The sequence below is a fragment of the Cetorhinus maximus genome, chromosome 2, assembly GCF_964194155.1.
Source record: "Cetorhinus maximus chromosome 2, sCetMax3.hap1.1, whole genome shotgun sequence".
Classification (NCBI taxonomy): Eukaryota; Metazoa; Chordata; class Chondrichthyes; order Lamniformes; family Cetorhinidae; genus Cetorhinus; species Cetorhinus maximus.
This window is the reverse complement of record NC_135880.1, coordinates 138,320,596-138,336,628: the sequence shown is the minus strand read 5'-3', so window position 1 is coordinate 138,336,628 and position 16,033 is coordinate 138,320,596. Positions and strand designations below refer to the sequence as shown.

The 16,033-nt window shown below is 43.6% G+C and overlaps 1 protein-coding gene across 6 annotated transcripts in view; it reads right to left on the bottom strand.

Moving 5' to 3' along the window:
• Positions 1 to 302: 302 nt before the first annotated feature.
• Positions 303 to 16,033, bottom strand: part of mfhas1 (multifunctional ROCO family signaling regulator 1) — a 96,741-nt gene continuing 81,010 nt past the window's right edge. Inside the window, exons 2-5 of one of the 6 annotated variants that reach the window (XR_013580451.1) lie at positions 14,538 to 14,660; positions 8,560 to 8,595; positions 6,894 to 7,041; positions 303 to 1,809 (exon numbers count right to left, since the gene is read on the bottom strand). Coding sequence is in view for 2 of the 6 variants with exons in the window: in XM_078570033.1 (XP_078426159.1) it covers positions 8,582 to 8,595; positions 14,538 to 14,660 (137 nt within the window). In the remaining 4 variants the exon portion in view is untranslated. Of the gene's footprint in view, positions 1,810 to 6,893; positions 7,042 to 8,559; positions 8,596 to 14,436; positions 14,661 to 16,033 lie in introns of all 6 variants that reach the window. The other 5 variants (XR_013580455.1, XR_013580452.1, XM_078570033.1 and 2 more) reach the window with 5 other exon arrangements.

Here is a 16,033-nt window from a genome sequence, read left to right as displayed (position 1 = left end):
AACAATACAACTGGCTCATTAAAGTTACTCCATCAGGCCTATATGAGATACACTACATGGATGACTCAATATCCTATTAAATGCCCTTACAAGCACCTCAGTTGTAAAAGCTATGTCTTCAGGGTAACTAGGGATGGGTAAGAAATATTGCCTTGCGAATCTCATTACATCCTGGGAACAAATATTTAAAACAATGTTTACCAAAGCAACTTTCTACATCACTGGCAAACTTATAAACATCATTCAACCGTTGCACATTATTGTGTGTTTGTGTAGTTGGGATCACAAAATGGAAGCATAAAAATTTTCCACTGATCTTTTTAATAAGTGTCATTTATCCAAGGTGACTTGATGTGCAAATGTTTCAGTTCCATCACAATACGCTTATTAGCAACACAAAAAATAAAATATTTGTAAGCTGCATGGATTTTCCTTCTTCCTTCCAGATGTATTCATTTTTTAAAAAATGGCTTTGAAGATGCACAACTTTGAAAAGCCCTTTGCAGCAGAAAGTAATTGTCTTCTTGTCTTTCTAAATTGCCTTATCATGCTTAATGTCCCAACATGGTTCACATTCAATGGAATACTTTCAGAAATATAGTCACTGTTTTGTGTGCAAAAACAGCCAATATTTTGCCACACAGCAAGATCCCACAATTAAAAGAACGACAAGGTTAATTTTTTTGGTGGTGTTGACTAAGGGGTGAATGTTGCCCAGAACAGCAAGAGAACATCCCTGCTCTTCTTCAAATAGTGCTTTCACATCTCTTCAATAGGGAGCGCAGAAAGGGCCTCGGTTTAACACCTTATCGGAAAGATGAACTGACAGTGTAGTACTCCCTCGGCACTACACTGAAGTGTCAGCCTGGATTATGTGCTCAAGGTCTGCAGTGGGGCGTGAACACACAACCTACTGACACAGGGATGAGTGTGCTCCCACAGAGAAGGGCAGAGCATACATTGATAGGGTACAGAAGGGCTGAAAGAATAATGTAGATTTTGTATGTGCTGGTTGAGATACTTTTTGTAAAAAAACAATGCATCTTCCAAACAGTTCTTGTTCCCCAGGACTCTATTTTAATGAATACCCCTGAACAAATATATAGAAACAGTGGGAGCTTGCAGCTTTAACCTAATCCTTTGTCCGTAAGGAGATCTGACGGATAGATCAGGATCAATTGGAGGTCTCGCTCAACTGTGATTCAGGAGAAGGATGAATATAACACAAAGTGAATAGGATTGCTTTGTCACACCGAGTATTGCACAAACAGTTCCTTGAAAGCTCTAAATTAAATGTTTCAGTGGGTTTAAAGAAGAAAATAGTGCTGATGTGCTTACACAGACTCAGTGACATCTGTGCCTCAGACTCAAGGGCAGAACAATCGCGTTTGGCATTTAATTCCTACAGCCTTTAGACAACACTGAAAGTATGGCTTTAGAAAAACACTGCAAAAGAAAATCCCTGAGGAGCCACCGGTTCCAAAAATAAGTGGTGGAACACCCTGCGTCTGCACTTTTCGTTGGAAGAATAGGTGTATCAGGTCAACTTGCTTTCAAATGATGAAAATCCCTTGCTCCACATCCAATTGAGGACTGCTTAGAATGGACGAGAAAACCTCTCTCTATGCTTTGTATAGACAATTAGTCGTTCAGTCAGTCAGGTGCAATACTTCCAATGTCCTGTGCCCATCATGGAGCTGCTTTGAATCCATTGTTTTAGAGCTTCTGCAGGTTAGCTCTTTCCTTCCACATATCCAAGGAAAATAGACATTCCACGACTGGTCACAAACACTTCAGCTCAATATCAACCTAATTAAAAGAACAAAAAGGAAATTAAAAGTCTTAACATAACACAGCCTTGTGTCTAACACCAGAGAACAGCTCTTGTCTGCATTTACACCACAGATGCAGCATTGGTTAAAAGTAATTTTCAACCTGACAACACAAAATAATTGTGGAGGAAAGAAGGCCATTCAGCCATCTTAGAGTACCTATGCAAAAAGGGCCTAAAGTCCCCTTACTATCGCATCCAATTGGGGTTTTAAATGATTTCAGAGTTTTTGCCTTCACTATTCCCTCCAGAGGTTCAATCCAAGCAGCTCTTCTCTGCACTGCCCCCCTCCCAGTGCTTGTGTGACTGCGACCAGAATTGGATAGTGTCCAAGGTAGTGAAAGATTTGGTACAGTTTGATCGCTACTTCCTCTGACTTATACCAATGCGAGACTGCAGGAGGGAGCCTTGCTCAGATGTCATCAGATCAGACCTCAACTCTAGATTTATACAACATGAAACCTTTAACATTTGCTAACCACGTTGCACTAGCATGAAACCTGCTGTATGAAGGTAATCGAACACTGTAGAAAAAGTTGTCAATAGCATTTACATGTCTGTCCAGTGAAAACTCATTAATCCCACTCAACTTCCACAGCAGCAATTAAAACATAGAAAGCTTCATATACCTTTAAAACATTGACTGGGATTTTCCACGTTTGATCGGGATGGGCATGTTTGGCTGTGAAATCACAAAATACCGAGAGAAGGCTCTAGACACGTTTCCTGGCGGCGTAAAACCAGGAAGCGATTGTCCCCTCGTCCCACCAATGGCGGACCACGTTTCCCACTGCTGAACGCCGTGAATGTCTTTAGCATGCATTTGCATCTCAGTATTGTGGCCACACGCTGGAATCACCTGCCCACATCAAATTCAAATGCCCCGTCGGCATGAACGGAGAATTGCATTCCAGAGTGAAGCAATTTTGCCCACTCAAGCAATACTAATTCCTGAGAGAGCGAACGATTTAACACCTCAGGTGCAGACTTCAAAATCAATGGAGTGTTATGGAGCAGCAGAACCATTGGGCAACTGGGCAATCCTGAGGATTCCCTTGGGAGAAGTGGGCATGGAACATGCACTGAGCGTAGTGCTCTGAATCCCTAGCATTAATGTTATGTAGGCATTGAACATTCACCCTCATGGTCCAACGAAATCTCACAGCCTTGAGAGCGCAGGTTAGGACAATGCTGGTGCCTGAGAATGCAGGATGCAATCGAGTCGCTGAAGCTGTCATCACCCAATCATGTGGTGTGGGGCGGAGGTGGGTGGGGTTGTGGTGAACCTTCATGTGCACTAAACACTGGGCATCCATTTGGTGGCCACGACTCTCCAGCATGCGTGAAGGGGCCTTGAGACACAGCTGAAGGCAATGACTTGACCAAGAGCGGCCCTTAGGAGACAATTGCTGATCCTCGCATCTCTCTCTTTGATGCTGCAATGAGGAGACCATCAGGAACATGGAGCCTGGTGAGCTCGCTGTCTGCCTGATTGCCTATAGGGAGGAGAGGAGGAGGAGAATGTGACAGAGGCGCCTGGCTCTGCAAAGGGAGGTGCAGAATCTTCAAGACTATGGGGGGGGTGGGGTACTGGGCCTTCTCCACACACACAGGGTGATCGTCAGAGCCATTGTTCATGGGCACCTCGTTGGACCTGGGGTCTATAGCCAGTGGCGGTGAAAGTAACCGCTGTGCTCAATTTCTACGGCAGTGGCTCTTCCCAGGGCTCCACTTGGGGCCTGTGCAGGATCTTGCAAGCTTCCACCCGCAAATATATCCAGGAGGTCACGGACGCCATTTTTGCCAAGGCCCACAACTTGGACAGAGATCAGACAAGCCAGGAAGCAACAGCACTGGGATTTGCTGAGATTTCGGTCTCCCACAGGTGCAAGGTGCCATTGACTGCACTCGTGTGGCTCTAAAATCTCCCTGGCATCATGCAGACCAGTATGTGAACCGCAAAGGTTTCCACTCGCTCAACGTTCAGCTCGTTTGCGACCGTAACAAACGGTTCATGCAGGTACACGCAAGAAACCCTGAAAGCCTCCACCACTCGTACATCCTCAGCAGGTCTCAGATCCTTGACATCTTTGAGGGTCCACACAGGCTGCAGGGTTGGTTCCTCAAGGGCAGGGGCTCCCCACAAGTGGCTAATGACACCCGTGTGTCAGCCTCAGATTGCTTTGGAGAGAAGGTACAAGGTTCATGCCACAACCTGGAGGTTGGTGGAGCACACCATAGGGATCCTGAAAATGAGGTTCCAGTGTCTCGACAGATCTGGCGGAGCACTCCAGTACGCTCCCCAGAGGGTGTCACACATCATCGTGGCTTATTGTGCACTACACAACCTGGCGATGCAAAGTGGGGAGGACCTGGATAATGAGGAGATGGAAGAGCTGCACATATTATCCGAAGAGGAGGAAGCAGAAGGGGATGGAGGTGATGAAGTTCTGGAAAGTGAGGATGCAAATGAAGAGGCCATCACACTGGTCAGGCATGTTTGTGAGGGCCTCATTGCCATAAGATTCCAGAAGGATGATGATGAGATGCAGTGGGTACAATCCTGAGATCTTCACATTGCATCTGGGAACATCTGACAGCTGATTGGCTGAGGGCAGTGCACATATGCTCTGTGAAGAGGCTCTTATGGAGGCACTGCTGAGATGCAACGGACACATGGACTTTAACAGCACTTGATCCTTTGGCAAGCTTCATCACCTGTTCCCTTCAGCACCACACCTTCACCTGTCAGGAATGGTGACAAGATTGGGGGGGGGCAGCCCCACCTCTAAGGTTCTGAGAGCACACCGAGAACATCACAGAGCCCTGCGTCGCTTGGATACGAGACTCTTGCAGCAAAAACAAACCACATCAAGGTGCAGGCATCACTGATCTGGAGAGTGACTTTGGAATAGGACAATCACTGTGACCAAAAGGTTACACACTTGCCTTCAGTGTGTGCAGGAGCCAAGGTTTTACATTTGATTTCCACAAACAGTGCTCTTCATAACAAGGAGCCATAGACAAGGAGACACAATTGGGAGTGCATTTACGATTGTCAACATTCTGTACAAGTGATTAACACCCATGCCCACGTTGTGCAACTACATCTTCTTAACCTTTCTAACCTTGCCACTACATCTTGGTGCTCCCCAGGCATCCACAGCGCAAGTGGAGGCAGCCTGTTGTCTGTGATGACATTGGCTGGTGTCCTCTGGAGAGCTGAGACCCTGCTTTCGAAGTCCGGCTGTGTGGCAGTTGCACCCTCTTCAGCCTGTAGAGCTGGTGCTGATGGGATCACATGAAGAGGGGATTCGGATCGGCTGGTAACTCCTGGCATGACCAAGGTGGATGGCCCCAGGTGTGCACCTGCTAGTCACCTTCCCTCTGGGTGCCCAACCACCTCTGGCTGACTCCTTGAGGAGAAGGGGCAACTGCAGTGAGACCGAGATGCCCCACCCTCCTCTCTCATTGACACTGATGGATGCTAGCAAGTGCCTCAGCGGTGGAGTGCAGCTCCTGCAGCAGTGCAGGACTGATGTCCTGGACCAAGGTCTCCATGGAGGCCGCCATCCTATCAGTGTTAACCTTGATGCAATGGCATGTCGGCACTATCACCTCGGACTGAAGGTAGATGGACTCGTCCATCGTGCCTTGCAATCTGAGAGGTGCAGCGGACACCCCTCCTGATGTTCCCAAGCTTGGCTTTGCAGCTCCAGCTACTGATGTAAAACCATGTCCAGAGGCTCATCATCTGACTCAGACTCAGCAGATTCCTGGCCTCCAGCTGTCCAAGTGCCAGTACTCTGGAATGTCCCTGCCTCCGCCTGCTGTGGAGCAGACAGTGCGATGTGCTCACCAGATTGTGACCCCGAGGCTACTCTCGAACTAGGTCCCACCGAGGTGTGTGTCTCTGCACTGGTGGAGGGTGTGGGTAGGCTGTTGATGGGTCTTCAATTAGGGTTTCATCAGATTCTTCTTCTGAGGTGTCTTCGGCATTGAGTCAAGGGCCTGGCTCGTGGACGCTCTCAGATGCTTCCCAGATGTGCCTGCAAAAGGCAGGAGAGGTAATTAATGCATGGCAGGGGACTGTGAAACAGAAAACATCACCCACAGTATGATTTTCTAATGGATGTTGCAGTGCAGGGTCCTCACTTGGTTGAGCGCCGCCGACCTCACCGTCAGCACAGGAATGGTCCACATCCTCGCTGGCCAGCTGGATGGCTCGGTTTTCAAAGTCGGTCAGGACCTTCAGTTCGGTCATTCCATCCCCGGTCTGACACCTTTCCCTTTTGTTGTGTGCCAGCTTGTCCTGCATGAAGACAGTGTCAGCAGGACACCTGCCAGACCAGATGAGGAGGATACCTGGCATCCCATGGATGGGATGAGGACACGATCCGCAGGACAGATGAAGGTGTATGTGAGAGAGTGAATGGTGATGTCCCTTGTGCCGGCAGTGAGTGAGATCCCTGTGGATGTGTGATGGGTTTGAACGTGTGAGAGTTAAGAGTGATGAGAAGGGTAACTTACCCTGGCGGAACAGAAGAGATCATTCATCCACTTCCTGCGCTGGGTGGCTGTCCTCTTTTGTAGGGTATTGGCACTCACCACCGCTTCTCATGCTGGCTTTGTCACCTGGGATGAGGTTCTTTGCTCAGACCGGGTCTAGAGGACTTTGCGGTGGGCCTCCACTACGTCCAATAAGCGCTCGAGAGAGGTGTCACTGAATTTGGGAGCAGAATGTTTCCATCCTTTGGAAGCCATGATTTTCCACCATCTTTTGATCTCTTAGGGAGTGAGAGCTCTGGGAAAGGAACTCTTTAAATATGGCACTCAGATTACAGAAGGCCTGGCGAATCAGAGGCCACCCCACCAGCGATTCAACATGAAACCTGTGCCTCTCAATTTTTTCCACCAAGTTGCGCACGGCAAGGGGTGAAAAGTCGCCATTGCCATTGGCAGGTCAAATGCCAATTTCCCCACCCACTTTCGGACTTTGCCGATTTCACAGAAAATCCCGGCCCTTGAGTTTTATGCTAAAATGAGGAGTGATTGCTCTCACCAGAATGCATCCACTTTGCTGGAAGTTTAAAGAATTTCAGGCCAAGTAAAAATCCTTTCCATGCGTAGAGCTTTCTGATGCACAATCATGGTAGACAGAAACCCTGGAGTATCTATCAACCTAACTTGAGTCAGTGGGACATTACAACCTTGAAAACAGGTGCAAGAACAAACTTGCATTTACATAGCACCTTCCAACATCATTAGAGTATTTCAAAGTACTTCACAGCCAATTAAGCATTTGAAACGCAGTCACTATTGTTATATAGGCAGTGACAGCAAATTGAACTCAGCAAGATCCCACACAAAACAATGAGGAAAAATAACAAGTTAAGATTGAAAAGGAATAGATTTGGAGGACTCCAAGGGAAAAGCAGATGAGTGGAACAAATTGGATAGTTTTTTTCAAAGAGCTGACACAGGCACAAAGGATCAAATGGCCTCCACCTGTGTGCTGTGTAATTCTATGATCTGTTTCAGTGATGTTGATATATAAATGTTGGCTAGGATGCTTGCTCTGTGTAAAAATAGTTAGCATTTCTGTAAGCACAGTTCACTCTTCCCATGTTTCGTTTTGGTCAGTCCAATGTGCAGTCTGCGGGCCACATAAGCCCTGTTGAGTCAGCCCTCTTTGCACTAATATTCTTTATTCACTGACCTGTCCTGTATACCTTATGGGCCTGGCAGATTGGAAAGGTCTGCTCTTGGATCTTTTCCTGATTGGTGGATACATCCTCAATCAGAACACCAATCATCAGTAACATGAAGTCACAACAAGTTAAGAGGGACAAGGGTTTAAGCTTTTTATGTAAGCTTGACATTACAAATCTGTGTAGCTCCTGAAGACAGAAACTTGAGACACCCCTACCATGAAGGAACTTGTGCCCTTCCTAGTCTGTGATACACTGCAAGGTACAGCATACTGGATCACCAATCCGCTTACACTTTCCAGCAGCTAAGCATTGCGTTTATTAAACTTTGTCTGAATGATTTAAATGTAACCATCGAAGGGGCAATGCTGTGGAGATTGAATGGAGCAAAGATCTTTGGGATTGTGGGACTTTGAAAAAGGTTATAGCTTCAAGCGCCAACTGATGCAGCATGAGCTTTGCCATATAGGTTTTCATTTGTTGTTTCATTTTAAATTGAAAATAAACTTCAGAAAAGATAACTTGCAGCACCAGACGTGATACTTGCATATCATCCCACTGCTGGTCATTATGTACTCTGTACACACAGTTTATGATAAGATATCCTGCAAGATATATTTGCATGTTTGTACATCGTGGAGTGTACAATGATAAAAGTAGGGAATTTAGTCAGCGTGAAACCAGTATGAGTCACTGAGGCACTATTGACAGGGTAAGCTCATAGTCCAAGCTCACAGTAACGCCCAGTATGTTCACAGATGCAAAGACTAAGTTATTGAATCAGTCACAAAGGCGATAAGTATGTTTACTGAATAAATGAAGAGGTCCTAAAAATCTCACTCAAACCAAGAATAATTACTATCTATCCACATGGTTAGATGGCGATAAAGCTAGTCTCCTGGTAACACCAATACTCATGAACTCTTATGGTGCCTCTTTAAAGACTCTGGGACAGAGCTAAGGGCCAGTCTATGGAGCAGATGCCAATATAATACAATACAATGGGGAAGAACATACCTTCACTTTAGAGTGGAGTCCTCTACTGACACAAGCCTGCAATATAAAAACTAATCAAATTAAATATCCATAATTTGAAGGAAAACAAAGTAAGTTTCCTACAGTCCAGAAATTTCAAGGCATTCTCCAGTGAAATAACCTACAGTGGTCATGACCTCCATGGATATAGATAATCAGCCTCATCACCCTTGCACCAATGTCTATTCATGACAGCTTCCTACAAGAACCTCGATATTTACATTGCAATAGAGTATCCTGCAAACCAATAACTAGCTGAGAGAAAAGCAGGCTGCGTTATGGAAATCACTGATTCGCATTGCACAACTTGCTCAGTTTTGGGAATCTTCCCATTGACTGGAGAAAGGTGCACTTGGTTCCTAGATTTCAAAAGGGTAGTATGTCAGAACAAGCAAATTATAGTTCTGTTTGTTTAACTTCAGTTATGAGCAAATTATTAGAAGGGATCATAAAAAATAGAAACAGGATCCATTTGGCCCATTAAGCCTATAGTGCCATTCAATAAGATCATGGCTGATCTGATTGTGGCCTTACCTCCACTTTCCTGTCTGTCCCCCATAATCCTTGACTCTCTTGTCAATCAAAAATCTAACAGCCTTGAATACATTCAATGGCCCAGCCTCCACTGCTCTCTTTGGAAGAGAATTCCAACGATTAACCACTCTCCGAGAAGAGAAATTCTTCCTAATCTCTGTCTTGAATGGGGCATCATTTACTTTTAAACCATGTCCCCTGATTCCAGATTCTCCCATGAGGGGAAACATCCTCTTAGCATCCACCGTGTCAAGCATCCTCAGAAACTTACATGTTTCAATAAGATCACCTCTCATTCTTCTAAACTCCAATGATTAAAGGCCCAACCTGCTCAACCTTTCATCATAAGACAACCCCTTCATTCCAGGAATCAGCTGGGTGAACCTTCTCTGAACTTCTTCCAAAGCAAGTACACCCTTTCTTAAGTAAAGGGACCAAAATTGTTCACAGTACTCTAGATGCAACCTCACCAATGCCCTATATATTTGTAGCAAGACTTTCCTACTTTTATGCTCGACTCCCCTTGCAATAGAGGCCAACAGTCCAATTGCTTTCCTAATTATTTATGTACCTGCATGTTAACTTTGTGATTCATGTAAAAGGACACCCAGATCCCTTTTTGCCGCAACATTCTGTGGTTTATCGCCATTTAAATAATATTCTGCTTTTCTATTCTTCCTGCCAAAGTGGTCAACCTTAAACCTTTCCACATTATACTACATTTGCTAATTTTTTTGCCCACTCATTTAGCCTGTCTAAACCCCTTTGCAGACTCTTTGTACCCTTGTCACAACTTGCTTTCCTACCTACCTTTGCAACATCAGCAAATTTGGCTACAATACAGTTAGTCAGTCCCTTTATCAAAGCCATTGATGTAGATCATAAATAGTTGAGGCCCCAGCACTGATCCCTATGGCACTTCACTAGTTACAGATTGCTAACCAGAAAATGATCCATTTATCTCAACTCTGTTTCCTGTTAGTTAGCTAATCCTCTATCCATAATGACATATCACTCCCACCACCATGAGCTCTAATCTTGCGCAGAAATCTTTTATGCAGCACCTTATCGAATACCTTTTGGAAATTCAAATACACCATATCTACTGGTTCCCTTTTATTACCCTGCTTGTTACATCCTCAAAGAACTCTAATAAATTAGTCAAACATAATTTCCCTTCCGCAAAGCCATGTTGACTCTGCCTGATTGCATTATATTTTTTCTAAATGTTCTGCTACTACGTCCTTAATAATGGATTCTAGCATTTCCCTATGACAGATGTTAGACTAACTGACCTATAGCTTTGTGTCTCCCTCCTTTCTTGAATCTTGTTACATTGCAGTTTTCCAATCCACTCGGACTTTTCCAGAACCTAGGGTATTTTAGAAGATTCCAATAAATGCATCCGCTATCTCTGCAGCCACTTCCTTTAAGAGCCTAGGATGCAGGTGATCAGGTCCAGGAGGCTTGTCAGCCTTTAGTCACATTAGTTTTCCTAGTGCTTTTCCTGGAGTGATAGTGATTGTTTTAAGTTCCTCCCTCTCTTTTGTCTTGTCAATGTGACTTGGGTGTTGGATAATGAATTAGATGTATTAGCCTAGCCAGAGGGTAGTTACTATTGGTAGCAGTTCTGGGTGAGGGATGGTCACTAGAAACGCTCCTAGGATCAGTGTTGGTTTTCAAAACTTTCGTCAGTGATTTGGATGAAGGCAAGTTCACAAGTTTCCATATTACACAAAGATATATTACGTTCTTGGTTGAAAATAAATGGCCTGAATCTTGCGAGGAGTGGCAGTCAGTCCATTCCTTTTCTGCACCACACCAGAGCTCTGTATTTCTGGCTGGGACAATTCTGGCTTCTTTAGAAATGCCTTCAAGTAACTTCAAATCCACTGCTTCCTCGCAGAACTAGATCGTCGGGGGAAGATAAGCTACACCCTCTTTTTACAGCACTAGCAGTCATATTCTGGTAAGTGTTTAAAGGTCCCAAAGCTTCTCAGCGTATTAGAGTGTATGAGTGAATGTGTGAGTGAGTGGGTAAATGGGGAGTCTGAAAGTGGGTGAGGTCAGTTGGCAGGTGGATAGGTGGGTGAGGTGAGTTGGTGAGGGGGACGGGGAGTTGGATTGGGTCAGGAGGGGTCGTCATGTCAGGGGCAAGTCAGGTCAGATCGGGTTAGTCAGGTTGGGTTACGGAGTTAGGCGGCTGGTGGGTTTTTCTGTCTAGGGTTTCTTGGGTGACCACCCGGGTAAGTAAATCACAACTGTTCAAAGTCTCTGGCTCTAACTCAGAGTTGGAGGATTTTTTGGAACTTCCCGGGGAGCAGGGGAAGTTCAATCTTATGGGCAATTCTCACGGAGTCAATGCATTGGGACTTCCAAGGATTCTCATGGTGCATCTTGGGGGGATATTTCTGGTCTCCAATTATCTAGAGATCAGAAGATCTGGGCCAATATTCTGCAGGTAGATGTAAATAAATTGGAGAAATGGGCCAAGAGGTAACAGAGATATTTTGTAATATGAGTGCAGTATAATGCTTTAGGGCTTGGGATAATTCCAGGCATGCATGCATCATGCAAAGTCAAGGATGCAAGGCTGCTGAGTAGGAGAAGGACCAGGGTGGGAGTTCTGGAGCTCATAGTTCAGGAGTCATTGAAGAACCATGACCAGTGCTGTGAAGCCATTGAAAGCTCATTGGGTATTAGGATGTGTAGCTAGAACAATTAAATGTAAAACCAGAAGGGAATATCCAATTCCTGTTGAGAATATAAACAGATTGTAATTGCGGGGGCAAAGGGCAAGAGAGAGTTTAATTTTGCCTCTATCTTCCTTAAAGGAGTTGATTTTCTTATGTTGCAGTGCATGGTGTTGATTCCAAGGTTTTACAAAGTACTTACATCATAGAAACAGGCCATTCAGCCCAACAGATCCACGCAAAGCCTCCTCTCAACCTTCTTCATCTAAGCCCATCATCTATCCTTCTATTCCTTTCTCCCTTATGTGCTTATCTAGCTTCCCTTAAATGCATCTATCCCACTCACCTCATGCTAGCTAGTGAGTTAGTTCCTCTTGAGTTCACTATTAGATTTATTAGTGACTATTTTATATTTATGGCCCCTAATTCTGATCTCTCATACAAGTGGAAACATCTTCGCGACATCTACTCTATCAAACCCTTTCATAATCTTAACAAGACCACTATCAGATTGCCCCTCAGTCTTCTCTATTTGCTAGAGAAAAGAGCCCCAGCTTGTTCAATCTTTCCTGATGTGTATAACCTTTTAATTCTGGTATCATTCTAGTAAATCATTTTTGCATCTTCTATATCTCTTTCATTATATCAAAACCAGAACTGTTGAAAGTACTCCAAGTGTGGTTTAACCAAAGTTCTATAGAAGTTTAACATAATATTTTGTTTATTAAAGTTTCCCAGTATTTTGTCAGTCATTTCCCTATATCACACGTTCTCCCAATTTGATGTCATATGCATATTTTGAATTGTAATTCTGATTTAAAGATTTACTTTAATTCAAGTAAATGGAAAACTGCAGTCCCAGCACTTATCCATGTGGAACACTACTTCCCAACGTTTGCCAATCTGAGTAACTATTAACTACTGCTCTCTGTTTTGTACCAGTTTGCTATCCATTGTCTCCCTTGCCCCTGGACTCCACAAATCCTGACCTTAGTCACGAGTATACCATGCAGCACCTTATCAAAAGGACTTTTGGACGTCCAAATATATACATCCACTGCATTAATTTTACCTACCCTTTCTGCCCTTTGGTTTGGTTCTTCTGCAGCCAGCTTCACTGGGGGCAGTGGGAGCCTGGCATGGCACTAGAACAATACCAGTGTCTGTCAATATTTCCTGATGTCAGTGGACTGTTGTGACCATTACTTTGAGTGAACAGTGATCAAACCGAGGAGATTAAATCAGCACAAGCATCAACTGCAAGCATCTTCTTTATGCTGGATTCATTAAAAAAAATTGCAAAAACATAGATTTAAGATAACTGGCAAAAGAGCAAGAAGGGAGGTGAGAATTTTTTATGCACTGAAATATGATGATCTGGATTGCATTGCCTGACAGCAATGTGGAAGTACATTCAATAGTAATTTTCAAAAGGAGAATGGGATATATATTTGAAAAGGAAAAATTTGCAGTGATACAGGGAAAGGGTGGGAGAATGGAACTAATTGGATAGCTCTTTCAGAAAGCAGCACACGTTAAATGAGGTGGACAGCATCTTTCTGTGCTGCATGATCCTATGGTTCCTAAATAAAATTCTTTCCTTGTACAAGGCCTTAGTCTGGCAATGCCTAGCACAGTGTCAGGTTTTGATCACCTCCATGCTTGGGGATATTGAGGCCTTGAAGAGGATTGTTCAATTGGTACCTAGATTGAAAGCCTTTCATTATCAAGAAAGCATTTCCAAAACTTGCGATCTCCACAATCTGGAAGGACAAGGGCAGCAGGCGCATAGGAACACCACTCCCTGCAAGTTCCTCTTCAAGCCACACTCCATTCCAGAATTAGAAATATATCACCATTCCTTCACCGTTACTGGATCAAAATCTTGGAACTCTGCACTTGACAGTTAACTATTAATGAATGTGAAAATGCTTATAGACCAGGTTTTTCACCTGGTAGAGGTAGACTTTCATTAGTCTGTGATGAAGTGTTTTAAAACAATTCAGGTATTATATTCTGTCTGAGTGAGTGGATTATTTGGGCTAGGTGGGCGGGAAGAACTAGAGGCATCAGTAAACGTTATTAAAGCGGAAAGTCAACTTAGATGGCAGGACCTTGAGTTGCCATGAAATGTAGTAACTTAATGCAAATGTTCATAAGGTAGCTGGATGTGTTCCTGCAAGTTATAGAAGAGGTGTGAGTTAACTAGGCCAGTAACTGTGGAGCCCTAGATTCTAGTCTGATTGCCTCTGGGAGGTCATAAAGAAACTTGCCTGGATTTTTATTTTCCTAATGTGGCACTTTTCTCTTTTTGCTTTGCCTCTGCGGGAAGATTAGAATTGAATGACTGTATGGCAAGGGGGCTTCAATGGTGCTTGTATCATAAGACAGCTTTGACCAGCTGTTCTTTTGTTGCCCTTTTTCTTGTGTTTGATTGTTTTTAAATTCATCTGGTACATAAAAAGTCAAATCATTGGATTGCGTTTCAATTGGAAGATCCACTCAAATAAAAACTCAAATCGGTTTTGTTTGTGATTTAGACTTAAGATTCATGGGGGCTGCCATGCTGAATCTTTAATGGTGATTGAAGAGCACGCTACAAAATCCATCATTTTAAGCGCGCATACCCTACCTTATTCTTGCCAAAACCTTGTTGTCTGCCAAATATTTGAACAGAATTTTAAAGGTATCGTTTCTGATGAGGACTAGCAGGGAGGCCCACTGCTCACTTACAGCAGGGACTGATCACAGTGGGAGTCGGGGGATAAACCAGAGCCACATCCACACGCTCACTCCCATTTTTGGGACAGATGATCTCAGTCACTCCTTCCGGCCTGGATTGGGTCAATAGCTCCCCTGCGGATAAATGGGAGAGAGAGAAAGAAAAAAGTTCATTAATGAAAGTAGTTTAATCCCTTTATTTTAGACTCCTGTTAGCAGTTTTCATTTGAACAATTAATAAATGAATAATCCCAAGCTCGACAAAGAGTTGGGCAGGGACAGCGCATGAAGCTCCTACTGATTGACAGCATTGTAGCTTTAAGCAAAACACACCAATTTTTAAGTTCCCCTCACGGCCAGCTTGGGAAAGTAACAACCTTCAAAACACTGAAAAATTAACTAATTGTTTCTGAATTTGGATTGTGATTCCCATTTTGGGAGTAATCCTAACTTTGGATCATTGTGTCAAACAGGTAATATTGGATTGGCCAACCATTATACATCCTGCTCAACCGTCCTTCTCATTGTCTTCAAAGGAATCGGCTCCTGTGGTGAAAATTAAAATTTCCCCCTCTGGGACAAGTAATTGTCAATGAGTAGAAACACGACTCTTTTATGGGGTATTTACAGATGCAAACACCTTGAAGTAAATTGTTTTTTCTCTAGTTACCGAATAGACTTATTAAATTACAGCTCCAACAGGTGTCGGCTTTCCAAATATCATAACTGGCATGATACTTTAATGTTTGCATTTATATCTTAATGTGAGAATTCCCTGCAAAAAGCTATGTCAGCTGGATATATGAGAGAGTGTATAAAGCTATTCATTAGTCTTAAATTCATTCAAAATCCAGCCTAACAATATTAAAGGGGTCCAGGCGATTATAATCAAACAAAATGGTTTCTTTAGATTGACAAATGGCAAGTACCAAACACCACAAACCCCATATCATTAAAGATTACAGACAAGGCTCAGGTTTGACTTTTAATTAACTTCAACCTTCTTCATTCTCCCTCATCCAATAAAAATGCATAAAGCTGTACTTGAAGATTTATATGCATATTTATGTTTCCTACATTAAAACATTGAGCGCTTCATTGATTGTAAAGCTCTTTGGGACATCCTGAAATTGTGAAAGGTGCTATATAAATGAAAGGCTTTTATTCTTATGAGCAGTCTTCAATTAATCCTGTTATATACAATGACTATTATGATGTAAAAATATGTTCGATTTATGTCCTTGAATTAATTTTATTCCTCTCTTGTCATCTCCTCTGCTGTGATCTCTACCATCAAAAACACAAACAAGAGAAGCAGTGTTATGAGAACAACCATCACCCAATTCGCATACACCCTGTTGGACATATATTCCATTGCTGTTGCCAGGTTAGGACCCTGGAATTCCTTACTGAGCACCATTGTGTGAGCACCATCATCACAAGGGCTGCAGTGGTTCAAGGAGAAGGCCCACCACATTCTCAGGGCAACTGAGAATGGTCAATGAACG